The sequence below is a fragment of the Triturus cristatus genome, chromosome 3_2 (genome assembly GCF_964204655.1).
Source record: "Triturus cristatus chromosome 3_2, aTriCri1.1, whole genome shotgun sequence".
Classification (NCBI taxonomy): Eukaryota; Metazoa; Chordata; class Amphibia; order Caudata; family Salamandridae; genus Triturus; species Triturus cristatus.
The window spans coordinates 881525753-881544618 of NC_140584.1; the positions used below are offsets into that span (position 1 = coordinate 881525753).

At 47.5% G+C, this 18866-nt stretch overlaps 1 protein-coding gene across 1 annotated transcript in view; it reads left to right on the forward strand.

The window, feature by feature from the left end:
• The first annotated feature begins 1578 nt into the window (after positions 1-1578).
• Positions 1579-18866, forward strand: part of LOC146858376 (adenosine receptor A2b-like) — a 132161-nt gene continuing 114873 nt past the window's right edge. Inside the window, exon 1 of the mRNA XM_085649256.1 lies at positions 1579-3565. Coding sequence (XP_085505382.1) covers positions 3240-3565 — 326 coding nt within the window. The 5' untranslated portion in view covers positions 1579-3239. The remainder of the gene's footprint in view (positions 3566-18866) is intronic.

The window sequence follows — 18866 nt, forward strand, 5'->3', positions numbered from 1 at the left end:
ATACCACAGGGGGAGAAGTACACCAGAGAATCCGCTGATAAGCGCACACACTCTTGTAGATTGCTTAAACAAAAATGAAAAAGTATTGCCTGAAAAAGCATGTAGCGGAAGAACACAAGTAATGCATCTATGCTTCAGGGGAGGGACAAACACAGAAACAGGAAGGAAGACTACAGAAGCAAGCAAATGAGGGTGACAATGAAACCAACCAATGGTAAGAAATAGGCGGCCTCTAAGCGCCCTGTAGGATAACAAAAGGTATTGCAATAGACAGCTCATGTGCTGCCCTAGGCCAGATCTGAAAAGGAGGCTGTTTGACACTTCCCACATTATGTGTTTCAGCTTGGTCATTTTGGAGGTTATCTTACATTTCTTTACTAAAGAAGGCCTCGTTACAAAATGTTTCAAGGCCACTGGGTTATTAATATGCAAGTCCTCCCCCCACCCTCCCCCCCCCCAATGAAATGGTGATGACGCACGCCCCTCGGAAATCCTCGGTGGTGACAATAAGGCTAAGGCCAATAATGTGATTAACAACGTGGAAATATCAACAGTGTTAAGTCATTTCGCTTATTAACTTTTCGAAACTCTTCTGCAAGTGAAAAAAAGACTACAAAATAAAACAGAACCCTTTATTTATAACCGTATAAAAGTATATTTAACTGTCATAACTACTGCCCAAGAAAATAATATGAAATCTTCCCATCATGGTTTCATATAAAAAGTTGCAAATCAGTGTTTTAAATAAACTTGGCAGATGCCGCCAGAGGTCCTTCCCAGTGTTTACCGGATGTGTGCCTTGAGATCCGACCCCCATCCCTCGTCCATTCTGGAATTCCAGACCCCCTTCCGATCAGTAGGACTGCGTCCCAGGACATCTGGATTTCCGATTTAACCACTTAAAATGCCTTCCTTATCTTTCTCTAAACACCCGTGTGTGCCCTCTCGTTCAGGTGTGTGAAAGGCGGGGGCGGGGCGACGAGTTGATAGATGACAGACACGCAGGTGGGGGGGGGGGGGGGCACTCTTACAACAGCGGGAAGAACAAGGCACGGAAAAAATGAAATACTTTAGCGATAGTCGGGAGGGTGGACCTGAGAAAATAAAAGGTGGGGGAGGAGTGGTGGAGGTGTTGGGACCGAATTTAAGGAGAAAGAAGGCAACGGAGCAAGAGAGGACATATGAAGAGAGAGAGGCAGAGAGATTACTGCGCTGCGTAGGGGGGAAAAAATCAGTGCTGTGCATTCATTATGTATTACTTAAATTCCAAGCTGCTTTCCCTCCTTCTATTTGTACAGCATTCTGTCCTGTTCGCACTTTATAAATACATAACACTATTAAATGATGTGAGTTGTATCCCCGAGTCATGTCAGCGTAACCAGTCGCACTGTCACTAACATACCTGAAAATATGGATTGAGAAATGGAAAACACGGCACCACCGGTGACAAGATGTTACCCGGTCACTTTAGAGACCGGGCAGTAAGAAAGAGGAGGTAGGTGTGGCGATAGGTGAAAGCAAAAACAAGACACAATTGAGCGAGATGCAAGAACGAGAGAAGCAGGGAGAGTCGCGAAAGAGGGAGATGCAAAATAGAAGAAGAAAAAAAGAGCGGGAACAAGGAAAGGTCGAATGAAAGATGGAAAGGAAAAGGGCATCTTATGCAAAGAGGAAAGTACGAATGGGACAAATGAATATACAGGTAAAAAGTGAGACTAAGGTGCGACGAGTCCCTCTGCCTGTCCAAACGGTCAAACTTGACACTGCTGAGTAAAGCGGCTGCGCCGCCCCGCACAGCAGTACCAGCGCAGCCCTGTAGGTGGCGCGTGGCGGCAAAGTAGGTAGGAGGGACGGCGTGCAGGCTGCCTCAGTGGCTTCCTAAAAGGAGAGACAGCCGGTGTAAATGCACTCAGTCGGTGTGCAAGGAGTTGTCGGACGCCGTCAGAAGGACTCCTGGGATTATTGATCCCGCAGAGGAAGACCTCTCCAAGCGGACGCCGGGGCCCAGGAAGGGGCAGGCAAAGACAGCCCCTCCCTCAGCCTGTGAGACCCACGGGACCCCTGCCGCAGCAGCCCCCTCGGGAAACAAACGCGCCAGGGACACCTCAACCTTTGACCCCTGGACACGAGCCACAGGCTGACTGTCCGGGACAGGAGGGTTGCAACGGGGCAGGCTGCCCAGCTGGAGGGTCGCAGACCAAGAGCTGTTGGAGGAAGAAGAGAACTCACGCCCACCTCCTGCGCGAGAGGGAGAGAGAGGACCCTTGCGCGCGTGCTGCGGTCTGGAGACAGGCAGCAGAGCGGGGCTCTCAGCGCCTCTGTTCATCACTCACTCACTGAAGGGAAGTTGACGGCTGGACAAGACGGGCTGCTTCTGACGCTCCAAGCGGGGTCTGTCTGGGGAGCGCGGGTTTGGAGGGCTCTGTTTGCTGGAACGACTGATAGCAAATAATGTGATTTCAGGGAGACGGCTGTTGGAACCGGCTTTGAAACAAGCTGCACCGAGCTTCGCCAGTGCCTGTCCTTGGGGCTACCTGAAGCCACCAACAGGTGTGCGTCCTGAGGAGTTTCTCTCATGAGGACCAGCCGGGACCCCGGGGTGTGGCTCCGATGCCGGCCAGGTGACCGCAGGGCATAAATCCCATCACTGCTAAAACCAACGTTTGCCCCGCAGGCTGACTCCTCCGTGCACTCTCCTGGCTTCAGTGCAGAGGTGGGCTAAGCACTTCCACACCAGGGGAACAAGAGGGAGGAGAGATGCTCCAGGCAGGAGGAGGGAGCGGACGCCCTGTTTTGTGTATCGACCTTTTGGAAATGGGATGGAAGTGGGGAGGAGGGGGATCTCTGAGCTCAGAGGAAGAGGCAGGGAAAGTTTGCAGCAGGGCTGAGAGTTTCTGGGGAAGGCAATTCTTGCTTTAATTGTTCACAGTACTGACCCATTCTCTCACTGGCTCTCATATTTGGAAAGAACGCCTGCAATCACTCCTGAAGAAGGGCTCTGCCTTCTTGTGGACAGAAGGCCACTAGGTATGCAGGAGTACAGCCTCAGGGCATTTCTCTGGTTGCCTCTTCTTTTTAAGGAGTTTTGAGACGACTGAACTTTATTTTATGAAGGACCTTGTCTGCATCACTATGACGCTTCCCAGGCATGGACACTTCATGGACCCTGCCAAGTGAAGGGACCCCCAGTTACCAGCCTGGTGCGTGCACCCCCTGCTCCTCCTCGCCAAGGACTGGACATGACCGTGAACCCAGCCTACATTACCATAGAAGTCATCATCGCCGTCCTGTCCATCGCGGGCAACGTCCTGGTCTGCTGGGCCGTGGCCATCAACAGCACCCTGAAGAATGCCACCAACTACTTCCTGGTGTCGCTGGCGGTGGCGGACATCGCCGTGGGCCTGCTGGCCATCCCCTTCGCCATTACCATCAGCATCGGCTTCGAGACGGACTTCCACGCCTGCCTCTTCTTCGCCTGCTTCGTGCTGGTCCTGACCCAGAGCTCCATCTTCAGCCTCCTGGCCGTGGCCGTGGACCGCTACCTGGCCATCAAGATCCCGCTCCGGTAAGGGCGCGAGGGGTCTGTAGGGCTGGGGGGCTGTGGAGGGGGTGATGTCTCGTTAAGCCAACGCAAATGGTGGAGATGTGTAGCGGGAGTGTTACAATGTCCGCTGTTCGCCTCTGAGATGAATGCACAGGGCCCTTTAGGTGGTACAACTGATCACATTAGGAATTTGTGGCCAGCTAAAATATTGCCATGTGGGTAATCAGTTTTGTCCAAAGCTGCTCTGTGTGTTTTGTAAGTCTAAAATATATACAGATGAGCAGCACTTTCTCTGTCATTATGGTTGAATCATTTAGTCCAGAGGAAAAACAAGTTTGTTAATGACTGTTCAGCGAGTGGGTGAATGCGCGTGTTAACGAAATCACGATACATACAGAAATGAGGTGTGTGTGTAGTGAATCATAATCTAGTGCTTTGTTCCCCCCCCTCAAACTTTTACATCCATTTTAGCTTATGTGTTACTGTCTTGTGCATCGTTTTGTTCATAGGCGCCTTGAAGATACGCTTCCTCCTGCACTTTGTGTGTTATAAATTAATACAAGTGTTAACTTCGGGTTACGGATCCAGAGAGCTTGCATCCCACGAGAAGTGGTCTATTTCCTTTTCAGGGGCTATGTGCAGTGCTTAATTTGAACCGGTGGCTGCTGGTGGGGCCCACTGGCAATAGATTTTGGTGACCAGCACTTATTTTCTTGTCAACCTACTTTGATCCAAAGTAATAGAGAGAAAAACCCTAAAGGGAGAAAGAAATGGAAGAAAATCCAGTGGCAAAGAGAGAAAGTAGGGATAACGAAGAACCTACAAGAGTGGGATAAAGAGACGTGATGTCGGGTGGCAGATTAAAAGGTATAAGGTGGAATCAGGCTTCTGAGCAAAACTGGCCAAGGGCACTTATTCTTTTACAAAATTAAACACTGGCTACGTTTCTGAGGGGTTAAACCTGATTGGATGTTTTCTTGTTGTTTGAGGGTGGGGGTGGGGGGATGGGGGGTCCTCATCCAAATGTAGTTGAGAGACAGTCTTCAAGAGGACCTACGTCTTGTAAGCTGTTTGAAGGTTTGATCTCGACTGCCCTCAGCTTATGTTGCCAGTCTTGACCGGTACATTAGCTAATAGTAACATGGCCAATTGAAGCTTTCATACCAGAGTGTGGTTTGTGACTAGAAGTTAAAACGACTGGTATGAACTTTGAGGACACTGAAGAATCCTTTTGCCTGTAGGGTCGAGGCATTGAAAATTCCTTTGGTTGATCCAGAGCAGACTTCTCCATCAAGTAGCTCATGAGCCACTGGTAGTTCATTGGCTATCTATAAGAAGCTCTCCAGTGTGCATCCCGGCATACTGCATTAGATGCTTTTGCTTTGTTGAATTAATCTATATATGCCAAAACTGAAAAGTCTGTACTCCAGACAGAAATGTGCATATTTTCAGAACTCATAAGCTGATGTTTGGAGAAAAACCATTGACTTTTCAAAATATATTTTAAAGCTGATGTTCGAGTGATCGATCATACAGCATTGGGGAGACCTTATTATTATACTATGGTGCCAGGGATATTGCAACTATGACTGTCCTACATTAACCATGAAAAGGCATTCCAAACTGATAAAGCCTTGCTATATTACTACCGGCAAGGTGACCCCTTCTGGTAATCTTGCACGGTAGCTACTGTGTAGTTTTGGGTGGTGTGCTCCTTATTACAACACGCACAATGTTAGTAGCCCGGGATGATTCTCATTGAACTTAAGCAGCTCTTACTGCAGAAAAGGTCGGAGATCCTTGATCCAGAGAATGAGGGAGAGACATTTCTATGTTCATGGTGCCTCCAAAATCCCTTTTTGTACTTCTTCCCCATGAACTCTTAGTTGCCATGGGGCCCTATATCAAGTGTTATGATATGGCGAGTGCTTTCGTATAGCACAATCCAGCCACTTGTAAAGTTCTGGGCGCCACTTGTAGTTTTGGAATTCTCATTAGCAGAAGTGAAAGTGATCTGTTGGTATTTTGGTTTGATGTGAGTCATATTGGTTGGTGGATGGCAAGGTTGCAATGCACCAATGTATGGGTGAGCGATAAAATGCATTGGGTAGGGGTAACGAGAATAACTTGTGGATCTGTGCAGAGCATTAAGAGCATGGATGTGTGTGTCAAAGGACACTGCTGCATATTTCAGTCAGCTGGGAGTGTGTGATTTTCAGGGGCAGATGAAGATGTCACACATGATAGGTCACTTGGTAGCTATGGTAAAAGATAAGAGGTGCAGCATACTGCATTGAACAAAACCCTTGCATAGCAGGATGACCGGCCAGGTGTCCCGGATTTGCCGGTTCAGTCCCAGTTATCAGTTGTTCCGGTGAATTTAGCTAGCTCATGTTCCGTTTTTCATCAAAGACCGACTAAAAACACAAGGAGGCATGTTTTGTGGATTTCAAGGCAGGGCTAGATAGCAGCTCTTATAGAAAAGCTATTCAATTAACATGCATTGGGTTTAAAAGTTGCATTTAATGTAGTCCCATAGCACCTTGCAGTCTGTTTCTATGTTGATGGGCACTGCCATCGAAGTCAGTCTATGCCCCTGGGTTGTTAAATTGTAGTTCTTCTATCTTTGCCAAATGTCCTGGTTTTTCGTTTTCAAAACCTGCTCATCCTATCCGTACATAAATAAATCCCTCCACAGGTTGTTTTTCTTCGTCCCAACAGGCAGGTGTATTTTGGGCACGTTTGATCCGCACGTTCATGTGGAGTGTTTTTTTTAATACCACTCCACCTTGCGCCTAGAAGCTGTTCAGGCTGTGGTGGAGCGCTGGACGCAGTGTTGCTAGAAGCATGCTGGGTGCGGAGGCGATGTTTACACTAGTTTCCTCGTAGGTGTGGTCTTAATCGGTCACATACTTAGATGAAAGTAATTGTTTTAACCAAGTCTGGCTTGTAGAGAGGCAAGTGGTGCTTGTTTGGACATGCCACACTCAGAAGAAACATGCTAAATCACGCCCGTAGAAGGGAAGGAGCGCGCTGTCGGAGGCTGCTCTAGACACCCTACCTGAAAGTACCGGCTGAAAGCGTGGGTGGGTAGGGCGGATGCACCGGAGGAAGGAGGGGCCACCACACTAGAGGGGAAAGCACAAGTCTGCTCGTCAACTTTCATCAGGTAACCGTGGTTCTCGCTTAGTGATTTCCGCGCTCTCACGTGTTTTTTTTTTTTTTTTTTTTTTTTTGAACGGCGAATTGAAGTACCCCCTCAAAATTCCGGGCATTTTCTGTGCAACCGCTAGTTTCGTTTTCAGTTAATTAAAGCACCTAAAAGCCGCAGGGGCGGGGCAGTGCGGCGCTGTACACATTGGATGTGGCTCTTTCTGTTGAATATATGCGTGACGGCACCTGAATGTGTCAGTATCGTCTGCTTGCCTAGTGTCGAGTTCTCAGCCATCCAATCACTTTCTTTACCGCACTAGTGTGCACAACACGCTGATTTACACTTCAAACAAACAGCGTAGCTGCCACCTGGCTGCACGTCAGACGAGAGGCTCCAGGCAAGCCCTGTCTGTCCAGTCAGCTGCACTAAGCATGGCGGGACTCTCCCGGTACACACATCTCACTGCCCATCTCCGGACAGTGCTACTGCATGCAGTACCAGGACTGGCTGTCGTCCTTGTGACCCTTGGATAGTTTTGTAACTCATGAAAGCAGTCTCAGCATAGACCGCAAGGACTGAATGAGCATGGAGTATGAGCTCAACGCGCCCCCTAGCTGCACTTTTGGAAGCTTAACGGGCTGTGGAGGGGGTTCCTCACTGGACTCTGTTCTTGGAAAACTTTTCACTAGTACTAAGATCTCCCAGGCGCCTAGAGTTGCCTTTAGCATGTGGCATACAAATCTTCGAGAAAAAAAATCAGATTGGCTCTATAAATCGCCGTTGGAAGTGGTGTAAATGTTGGGTGAAGTTTGGGAATGACACACAAACAAACAAAGACGAGTGGGCGTGGCATCTCCCTACCCAGCCTTGCGGCTCCCTCCGAGTCCCCACCCTGGCACCCTCGAAAGTAAACACTGGGCTGCACAGCCAAGCAACGACTACCAACATTTAATGTTAAAGTCCAAAGACGACAACCTCTTCTTTTTTTTTTTTTTTTTTTTTTTTTTATAAATGAAATCCTTTACTTAGTGGTACCTGGAGTAGGCCTGGGCAAAAATTTCGTTCCGTTCGCGGAAATTGCGATAATTTGACATTTTTGCGTTCCGCGGAGAGCGCGAAAATGTCAAAAATTCCGGTTTCCGCAGCTTGGCGATAATTTGTTTCTTGCTCGCGCTGTAAAATGATACATTCTCGCGCGCGCGATCGCCTTACCTGAATCCCTGCGTTCGCCGACAAGTTTTCTTGATCCGGTCGCGTTCTCCATGAGATGTTGTATTGTTTTTAGCCATTTGCGCTGTCTCGCGACAGTTCGCGCCCGCAGTGACGTCATGCGTCGCGCGATCACGTCTTTCTTCTCGCGATCATGCACCGCGAGAACAACTCAAAACAAGATGGCCGCGCCCGCAAGCAACCACATGGGTAAGTTGGCGACCCGCAACCATGCAGAAAATCTCGCGAACATGCCGGAAAAAAACTTCTGCATCTTTGCGATATTTCTGCTTGTTTGCGATAATTTTAAACATTCTCGCGATAATTTGCGAAGGTTAATTCCGCAAATTCCGCCCACCCCTAACCTGGAGCCGTTTCTCCTTGACTACAATGGCCAGAATGCAGGGGGGAGGGGGGCTGGATTAAGGGAGTAGCACATACTGGACGCTTGTACACCGTTCCAGAGTTTGTGGTTTCTTTAAAATACATTTTTTTTAAAACTATTTTGTGTCGACTGATAATCCGTAGCTATAGTGTTCACTAGAACAAGACAGCCAATGGGAGACAGCTTGGAAAGGAGCTCTCGTCAAATAAGTGTAAATTAAATGTAGTAAAAAAGGTGAACCTCCAGCCGCTGGATGTGAGTTTGCTCCACGTGGATAAAATGACAGCTGTACATTCTGTACTGCACAAGATTACACCGCGTCTTCAGCGAAATGAAGACCCGGGATCACAATGTCAGTGTGCAAACGCTATTTCTTCACCGTTCCAGTGCCTGTTTTTTGGGGGGGAGGCAAGGGGCGAGTGTGGGTGGTGGTAGGAAATCGCCTCAGACTGCTCGTTCATAAGAGTACTTCCGCTTCCAAGCATCAAGCGCAGCGACACACCTGCTGCTTTCCGAAACAAACTAGATCTCAATTTTACCTACGAGAGACGCCCTAAACGGAGAAACATAAACTGTTAATATTTAAACATAAAGGTAACCTTTAAAAATGTGAATGTAAAGCTGGAGACTTATTTTGTGCTGTTAAAATATTAGCTATTTCCCCCATCTGTTAACCAGTAGTTGTTTAGTATTAATAGATTGTGATCGTGCATGAACAATTAATTTGATATTTACTGTAATTATTGTATTCTGTATGCGAAAGGCGTTCTTGTACTGACAGCAATAAAACTCAATCCTCGTTCCCTTCCCATCTTGGTGCTACTCTGTCCGTTCTGCAGCTTCTCGGCGGGTCCGAGGGTGGTCTGTATGGCCTATCTAGTTATTTTGTGTGCTCTCCTCACAGTTCGAGGAGCGAGAACGCATTCTTTGCCTCCTGCCACCGCCCAGCTGATGCAGACAAGTTTCTATTCGTGAAGCACCTCCAGTGCTCTGATCCAAATTATTCTGACGGTGGCGGTCACTCATGGGCCGGGCCTTTTCTTTTTAGGAATAAAGCTGTATAGTTTTTTTTTTTTTTTTAAATAATGAATTTCACTCTTCTTTGTGAAATCTCATCTTCTGAATAATTCTGTAACGTGCTAGGTGTTTCTGTGCTCTTTTACTATACAGTACATCTGTGGCAAAATCATGTGCTTTTTTCCATTCCAAAATTGCACCCCTTCTCCACCCCCTCCTCCCACCTCCCCACGGCGTAGAGTCCCGATCAGCCATGGGAAAGCTAGTCTGAAGGTGTGTCGAACCTTCTCCCCACGGTCACTTACCTGAAAGTCTGTGCCAACAAGCAGGAACCAAATCCCCCCTCTTTACTGAAAATACTTGGGCTTCTTCTTTGTAGTCCCTTTCATTGTTCCGTATTTTATTTTTGTTGTGAAAGCTCTTGCACTTGTTTCAGATGTGCTGCTGTTGATCTGAGAGGCATTGATTTGTATTCTGGTTTCACCAATTCTCTCCCCTTTCAATCACAATTCACTACTTTTCCGTTGACCTCTGGCTGGCATTCAGCCCCCTGACTTCCAGGTCTCTCTCACTCATTCAATCACTCACTCTGATTCAGGCCGCCTCGAGTTTGAACTGGTTCATGGCGAGTGATGCCGCATTGTAGTGGTACAGAGTTTTTTTTTTTTTTAAAGCTGGCTCTGTTTTTGGAGGTGTTCTCACAGTGGCTTATACTGCAGGAGACACTGGGGCACAGCAGACCATAATGAGTCTTACGAGCAGGCAAAGGTAGCAGAGAGGCAGGACATACAGAGAAAGAAGTTCTAGAATAGTGACCCTGCCGGTAAGCAGGACTTCTGCCATTACCAACCCCCCAGCTCCCAGGTGTTTTTAATTTTTAGGTTGACCTCAGACAGCTCATTTACTGTCACTTGTGAAACATTTTCCTTTCTAACGGGACTTCGAGCCCGTCCACTGCCTACCATTGGTTGGCTTCATAGGCACGCTCATTTCCTTGCTTCCCTTTGGTCCGCGTGTGCCCGTTTCACTTCCTCTTTGTCTGTTTGTCCCTCCCTTGGAGCATGGCCCAAGTACTGCTTCCTTGTCCAGAGCAAGGTCCTTCAACAGCTTGCACTTTTTGGGAGGTACTTATTTTTTTCCTTTTTTTTTTTTTACTTGCAGCAGTCCATAAGAGTGCATGTTTGCAGATCCTCCCTGCCCTCGCTCATCCCACTATGCATTCTTCCTTGACCTGTCATTGCTTTCCCGTTCCCCATCACCCCACCCCTCCAGTCAAGTGTTGTTTCTCCTTAGCCTGACTCCCCCCCCCCCCCCCCCCACACCAGAAAAAAGCACTATGACTGTGCCAGCGCTAGCTGCGTCATATCACCTTTTTGCTAACTTTTAGCCATTCTTCACAGCAGCCACACACCTGTACAACATGGCTAAATCACATTGACAAAGCCAATAGGTCTTGTGCAGGTTGAGACCTATTCACTTTGTCAATGCTTGCTAGAGCGAAGATGTATTACTGCAAATTAAGACCAGTATTTAGCTATGTGTGGCACCATAGCACTGTCTGCTGGACACCCTTGTTGGTAGCTCTGGTGGGATTAATTTGAGCTGATGTTTGCTAGGGCTAGATTGGGGGTGCTTTATGTGGACCGAGTGAGGGACTAGGCTGCGGATTTGTGCCTTGTGTAGATGAGCCGTGTTTTTGAATTCATTTTTGATCAGGGCAAGCTGTTCGTATTTAGACGGCGAGCATCTCGAAGAGAAATGATTTAGACATGTCCCATCAAACAGTACATAAGAGCTTGAGGTTGATATCACGTGCAGGTAGGTGGAGTTGATGTGCGAGGGGCTATTGAGAATGATTACTCTCATAAAGTCAGCTTTAGGAAAAGCTCTTTGGGGCATTCAGAGGTTCTTTATTCATGTACCACAGATATTTTAAACAGGGTACATGTGTAAAAGTTAAACTTTATCCAGGCTAGGTGAGCACAGGGGTGTAGCAACCTAGCGGGTGTCACAACAGTCAACCATGATGATCATTAGAAATAGGTGCTAAAGGGTAATTCTATGTAAATCCCCCGTGCTCGCTGTCACCAAGCTGCTCCTGGCTGATGAGCCTATAACTAGGGCAAACCTGTCCTGGGTTGCTTGTATTCTGGTTCAGGGAGGACCTGGTTTGGCAGTTCGGGCTGGACTGTTCCCATGAGGAACAGGGTCAAGACCGATTTGCACATGGCTCGTTCCAAACAGAGGTGGCTGGTGAGCAAAAGAACGATGGGTTGGAGTGCTACCCAAGCTATTGCCAGTGGTTATACTTGTAGCAAGCAGCCTCCCATGACCTTTTGTGTATTTCTTAAATCTCCAGGCAACCTACCTATCTGACAACCAGGGCAACGTACCAATCTGACAACTAGACAGTCACCATGGCTAATCGTCAGGGGATATACACTTCCACCATCCCAGTGCATGCAGGGTAGACTCACACTATGATGTGGCATTAAGGTGATGTGTATCATTCAAAACACATGTAACATTAAAAGTGGCTTACATCTGTGTTTAACGGGCTGGCTGGTAAAGCTAGGCGGAGAACAGCAGAGACAGAATTATGTTTGCATGCACCAATCTATGGATGGGCCAAGGTAGGCTCGGGAAGGCTGGTTCTGCATCAGATTTTCAGGATAAACTGGCTATACAGTGAGTTCCATTTGGATTCATAGTATGCAAATGACCCTTCACCTTCTGGGATATAGTCTCTTCTCCCTGAAAGGTTCTGTTTGTAGCCTGAGGAGTTTCTCTTTTGCCTTCGGAGAGTCAGAGATGGGCCAATTTCAGAACAGGACTGTGGAGATACCAAACCTGTTACTCCCAGTTCAAACTTTTATATCCATTTTCAGGGTCCCTTGGCCACTTCCCAATCTAGCTGGCCGCACAATAGTTCTCTAGGGCCGACTTTGACTGTTTTCATTTAGCTAAAATTAATTGGGCCTATCACTAGGAGCCGACAGCAATGAAAGTACAGATTATGTAAAAACAAATCCTTAAAGAGAAGTTGCATGTCGGGATCACACAATATATTACAAGAAAGGGTCTAGTTGGACTCCTTGGCTCAAGCAGTCCCCAACCCCCCCCCTCTCCCACTACTGTAGACCATAAGTAATCGAAAGTTCCTGAAAACAAATGCTTTGCTTGTTAGTGTATACTGCACGAAAAGCTGGGCTGCTGAGTGGTTAGTAACGGGTTTGGAAATCCCACAGCGTTCCTTAAATAAACAGGTTTGTTGTAGGTTTTGGCTGCAAAATCACTAGCTGGAGACTAGCAGTACTTCTGTGTTCTATGCCAACGTGCAATTGGGTTGGGTCCGTTAAGGATGTATGACCAACTTTCCAATACTGCACACGTTTGCTATGGTTCGCCTGGACCACGACGGTGAAGGGGACAGTTTGACAAACATCTGGCTGCCCCTTACGAGATGGTGATGTAACTTGAGATTAATATAGTTAGTCCTATGATTACACTAAGTTCCCCTACAAACGGGACCGGTCGGGTGACCTAAGCAAGTGCGGTAAGCCGGGAGGCCCACAGATCGAAATATCGACTTCATAAGTTTCGCAGAAGCTTATTGGTGAGATGAGGACAACAAAAAAAAAAAAAAATACTGCAGGGAGTTTGGTATCGCTTGTCGGTGACTAAGTTGCATTGCTGCAATCGACCACTTATGACCTGAATGCGTGCCCTTTCCAACAGAGAGTTGGTTCTCCTTGTGGGATTGGTGTCCTGTGTGAGACAGGTGCATCCCTTCCAGGGAGGTGTTGATGTATCTGTATTGGTGGGAAGAATGGTCGGGTGATCGAGAGCACTTGGCGAGCCAGCAAGCGGTGGTGCTGCGGCGGAGCTGCGGCTGGAGGAAAGACAACCCGAATTGACCCCGGGAGTTGCAGCCTTTAACATCCATAGTTAGGAGCCCGAGGAGTGTGGCGGCCACAGGCTGCGGGCTGCCTCGGAGACGCTGAGGGGTCAGGCTAGGTCAAGCTGGGAGGCAAAAACGAATGGCAGGACAGGAACCGCTTGAATATGCGGAGGCTCGCGGGTCTGAGCAACCGCTTCAGTCTCATCAGTCCGGCTTCCCAGACTGCTTATCTCGCCCTACCTCGCCTTGTCTCACCCTCTTTCTCCCCGTGGTGAACAGTGTTGGAGGAAGAGTGAGGTGTGGAGCAAGGAGTAAGGAGCTGGTTTGGAGCAGCTGTGCAGCAGAGCATCAAATAGTGTGTCCGGGCGGGGCGATCTGGCCAGGTCTGTCTGTCCTTGGTGCCGTGTCTCGGCCCCAGGGCCAGTATTGGAGGCATTGGGGGCCACAGCTCATCTAACCGGGTAAGCCTAAAGCGAGCTGTGGTGAATATAAGCTGTGTGTCTTGAAGAGCCATCTTTGGGCGCCGACCAGTGCAGTACAGAGGGGTCCTGTGGACACTGCCTGACTTTCAGACTTTTAGACTTCGTTGGAGCGGTTCACTGTGAACCGGAGTGGCTCTCTCAGGAATTGAGGGGAAGATAGTGGTTTGATAAGGGTCCCTGCTGGGTTTGCCCATGCTGTTTCTGGTGATAATCTCTTAATTACTGTTAACGCCTACCCAAGAGGGGATCCTGACTTTGGCGGGCTTTCAGCCCTGGGCGCTGCCTGCAGTTAACACCCTGTCAAACTTCAACGCCCAGGGTGCAACGTGAGTCATCACAGGTGTTCCTGATGAGGGGGGAGGCACCGGACGATCTTGGTGCATAAAACGCGGCCTCTACCCCCGCAGTGCGGGACGTGTCATAAGGAGACTGGGCTGGGCCATTTCATTTACATCTGTCACCGCATAAACTGGTTAGCTCTCTTTTTAGTTGTTTGTGCAACCCTGCATTTATATTACTCCTGTTTGTTGACATCCCGAAAGTATGAGTAAGATTAAGCGCGAGGGGGGACAGGAGTTGTGGGCACGTTGGATGCATTTCTGACACGGGTTGAGTCCGTGCTAATATACGAGATTGAGCAGACTGAAAGGAGACTTTCTTTAGAACCCCAAAGACTCCCTATTGAAGTCAGCTCAACTCCTCCAGTCATTGTATTAGAATCTGGGGTAGTAGCTGACCGTACTCTCGCAGCGAGCCATATCTCTCCAGTGCATCAGCTAAATGGGTCTTCCCTGGTAGCTAGTACCTTATCATCACCGCCTGTATCACCGGCCAAGGTACTTACCCGCTAGCAAAGGTCCGTATTGGTTCCTGGTGGGGAAGCCACTCATAAAAAATGGAAAGCGCGTGGATTGCCTAAAACCACACACCAGGCTTGCAAAATGGTGAAACGAAAGGCGGTACCCTCGGGCAGTGAGGGTGGCCTAAACGATGTTTTGATTCCAGCTATCTCGGGTACCGGCGATATTAGTATAAAGGCCACAGATCCACAGCCTCATAGCAATTCAGAGCCTGCCCTCTTAACAAGGCTTGAGGAAAAACTTAAGGCCATGTTAGATCCGATTTTGTTGATGCTGTGTGGTATAGAGACAACTGACTAAAATTGAGCAGTATCTATTCACTATTCCCCAACCAGTGAGTGAGGGTGTGTTAGTGGGATCCAATGAACCTAGACATGAAAGCATGACTGAAACTAGACTACCTAATAATGCAGATGGTTGCCCCCCCCATAGCGAAGTAAGGGCTCCCATGGCTAATCCTACGGGCTTACAACCTCCCATTGCTAATACATGATATAGAGGGGACTTAGTGGGTCTCCATGCTTCCGTGTTGCCAAAAGGTGGGGCCGTGAGTACCAGTATGTTTTCACATCTTCCACCAGAAGCTACTCCATATACGGTTGTATTAACGAATGTACCCGTGCTTCCTCCTGGTGTTGATGAACACTGGTCATCACTTAAGAATAAGGCCCTCCATTTGTTGAATTCTAGAACTGGGGTGGGTAACCCACTATTTAGTGAATTCAAAATGGTACGAAGAATTCCATGGGTTGGTAAATCCCCCAAGGCCTTTAGAGGAGACTGCGTGGTCCTAAGCTTTGGGTCCCCGTGCCTAGTCCAGACTATTTTAGACAGGGCAGGGTCTGGTCACTTAAGCAAGGACGATATTAATATACTACCGTTAGGTTTCTTCTATCGTAACTTCGTAGCCCATGTAAGAGGAAGGGTAGGTCTAAGGGACCCAGATCTGGTAACTGGCCCCTATAACTATGCGGTTCCCACACATAATGGATTTGAAGTTTTCTCTAATCTGGAGGATATAGATTAACTTGGATCAAATTCCTGTATTAATAATTCAGTCATACCCCCACGTGATGATTTGGGTGAGGGTGAATGCGTAACGGGCATCAACAATTTAGGAGGTTCCATACCAACCCCGCTTTTTGTTCATAGGAGTGATTGAGCCCTGGCTGTTAACATGTTGGGTGAGGTTGGGGAGTGTAGACCATCGCTCATTAGTATCTCACATGTAGGGGTTACTGGCGTAACAGAATAACTTAGCAAACAGCACTTTCCGTGCAGTAGAAACAATTTAAACCCTGTCATAGGATTTAAATTAGCTTCCTGGAACTAAGCAGGGCTTACACCAAAAACGTCCTCAGCAGATTGGTGCACTTTTATTGAAGGCCACAATATATTGATTTTCCAGGAAACCTGGGCTATGGATTATGTATATTGACAGGGCTACCTAAATTTCTCTAAGAAAGCACCAGGGGGTTAGAGGGGAAGACCGAGGGGGGACTTACAACATGGGTGAGACAGTCAGAATCCTACAGGGTGGAGGAATTGTATATTGATAGCGGGGACATTTTAATAATCAGTCTACAGATGGTAAATGTTCCTGATCTGCTGCTTATTGATGTTTATGCTGGGGAGTGCAAGGGGGAAAAGCTTCTCCCATCGTCGATCTCTTAGATAGCTTTTTAACTGAACATAGAGGCGCAAACAATTTGATTATTGCTGGCGATTTTAATTGCTCCTTTGAACCCCTTGATGAAAACGATGTTAATTTTAACTTAGAGGAGGATGCCCAGTGGGATATTCCACCTTTTGGACCTTCCGCCAATTAAAAAATGGACAGGGGCGGCTTTGCAATTAAGTGTTTTGCATGGAACAGGGGGTTAGGGCTGCTAACGGGAGAACCACTTCCGATAAGCAGGGTGTACACACTTATAACAACGGATTGCGTAGTAGTCGCATTGATTTCATCCTGCTTAATAAGGCATTTTGGCCCTCCCGAACAGACATGGAGCTTCGAGAGTGCACTGAAAGCGACCACAACCACTTAGTGCTTTCAATGCATCCCATAGGTATTTCTTTTGCTGTCAGGTGCCTGGTAATGGCCACGTGGAGGCACTTTTGATTAACGATACTAGGAGAGTTGAATGGTCAAATGTTATTAAAAAAGAAGAGCATCTAGAGCAAATTGGTGGCTAGTGCATTAGTTACTCTTCAGAACTGTGCCACCCAAGAAGAGACTAACTTAAAAGTTATGCAGGTCCATGGCAAATTGTTTAATAAGCTTAAAGCCTTTTTTATTACTACATTTAAAAAACCTCAAACATTCTGGTTTAAAGGCGGATGCCTGGTATGACCAATCTTGTCGAACGGCCTATAGAATCTTAGCCAGGGCGATTAGGGCGAAGAATAGGGGTAAAATATAAAAAGGGCGAGGGCAGGGTACAAGCTGGCCCAACATCAAGCTAAAAGGGACTGGGATGAACAGCACTGGGCTGAGCTGCTTAAGGCATGCTCAGGGAGAAGTATGGCCACTTTTTGGCACTTGGTGAAGTGGGGCAGTGGCGAACCAAACAGGGTGCCAGTGAACCACGTAGCTCCAGACCAGTGGGTATCTCACTTTAAAGCCCAGTTTGCAATTATGGATGAGGCACAGGAAAAACTTGATTTGCCGACTCCCACATCCACCCAGCATTTTACTAAGAAAGAGGTGGAAACAGTATTACTTTCAGTGCCGAGAGGCAGGGCGCCAGGGCCTGACTGTATTCCAGCAGATCTGTTCCCCCACGATATATCTAACTGGGCATCCTACATACAGCTCCTCGTGAATGCTATAGCAAGTGGAGCACCTATGCCCAGGACATGGTCAGGAGCAGAAATTCTCCCTATCTTTAAGAAAGAGGACCGCTCTAATCCAGGCAACTATAGGCCGATAAGCCTTATTGATTGCATACAGAAAGTTTCAGCTAGGTTGGTTCTGAGCCGTATCCAGGCCTGGGTTGAGGAATATGACATCTTGTCTCCACTCCAGGCGGGCTTCCGTTCAAGAACCAGCACTATTGATCAGGTTTTTAGGTTTATTTTGATTTATTGGTGTATAGAAATTATAGGGGGGGGGTACTATCTACGCAGCTTTTGTTGACCTTAAGTCGGCTTTCGATCTTGTCCCCCGCATTAAAATGTGGAGTGCCTTTTTGGAACTAGGCATGCCGCTAGAAATTTTGGCTTTCATGGTTACTTTACATGACGCCAACTATGCGCAGGTACGTTGGGATATGCATGGGAGTGTTACTCAAAGGTTCCTTATAGCGAAGGGGGTTAGTCAGGGGTGCGTTTTAGCACCAACCCTCTTCTCCCAATATATTAATAAGGTAGCACAGTATTTTCAGAATGTTTGCAGACGATACCCTTATACTCTCTAAGACACAAAAGGGCTTACAGTTTGCCCTAGCGAGATTTGAGGAGTTTTGTCAGGACCATGATCTTATAGTGAATGTGGAGAAAACTAATTTATGGTCCTACACAAACATAAGAATATTAAGGGTAGAGTTGAAATGAAGGAAGACTCGCAATTCTACTTATTTGGGGGTAACTATTGGTAGTAAACTCAGATTGATTTACTTACTGTCAAGCATGCCCAACTCTCAGGGGCCCTGCTGAAGGAGCAGCATTTTTCATACACCAAACCAGTTGCTCCAGTATTAAAAATATACACTACAAAACTCTGCGCCTCAATTTTGTATGGGGCCGAATTGTGGGTCTTTGCCAATCTAGTTCCCCTAGTAACAGCCCAGAATAAATTTCTGAGGTCATTAATCGGCCTTCCACAGTCTACACCGCTATTGCCCTTACTTCTAGATTTGGGTTGCTATTCAATTGAGGATGTGGCACATTTTAGGGCAGTGGCTTACTGGAGAAGGCTCTGGGTCACTCCAGAGCTTTCCCACTACGCACAGGCTCTTCTGGAAGTTAGGGAGGCTGATGGTATGAGTAAAATCCCGTGGCTTAGACGAGTAAAAATCACTCTTTGCGAGATGGGGATGAGTAGATTGTGGGTAAATCTCGTCGGAAATCCCTTCCCAGCGAAGAGTGAATTTAAGGCAGTGTATTGGAATTCGCTTATTATGAAGCGTTTTTCCGCCTTAACTAGACCCTCACTGTCCAGAGACTTTCTAGAGCATAAGCATGAAGCGGAGTACGTAGATTACTGGGCTCTCATTACCTCTTCAAAAGATAGGAAACTTCATCACCAATTTAGGGTGGATTCTCTTCCTACCAATTCTTTTGTTAGTAAATGGCACACCGCGATTAGCAGTA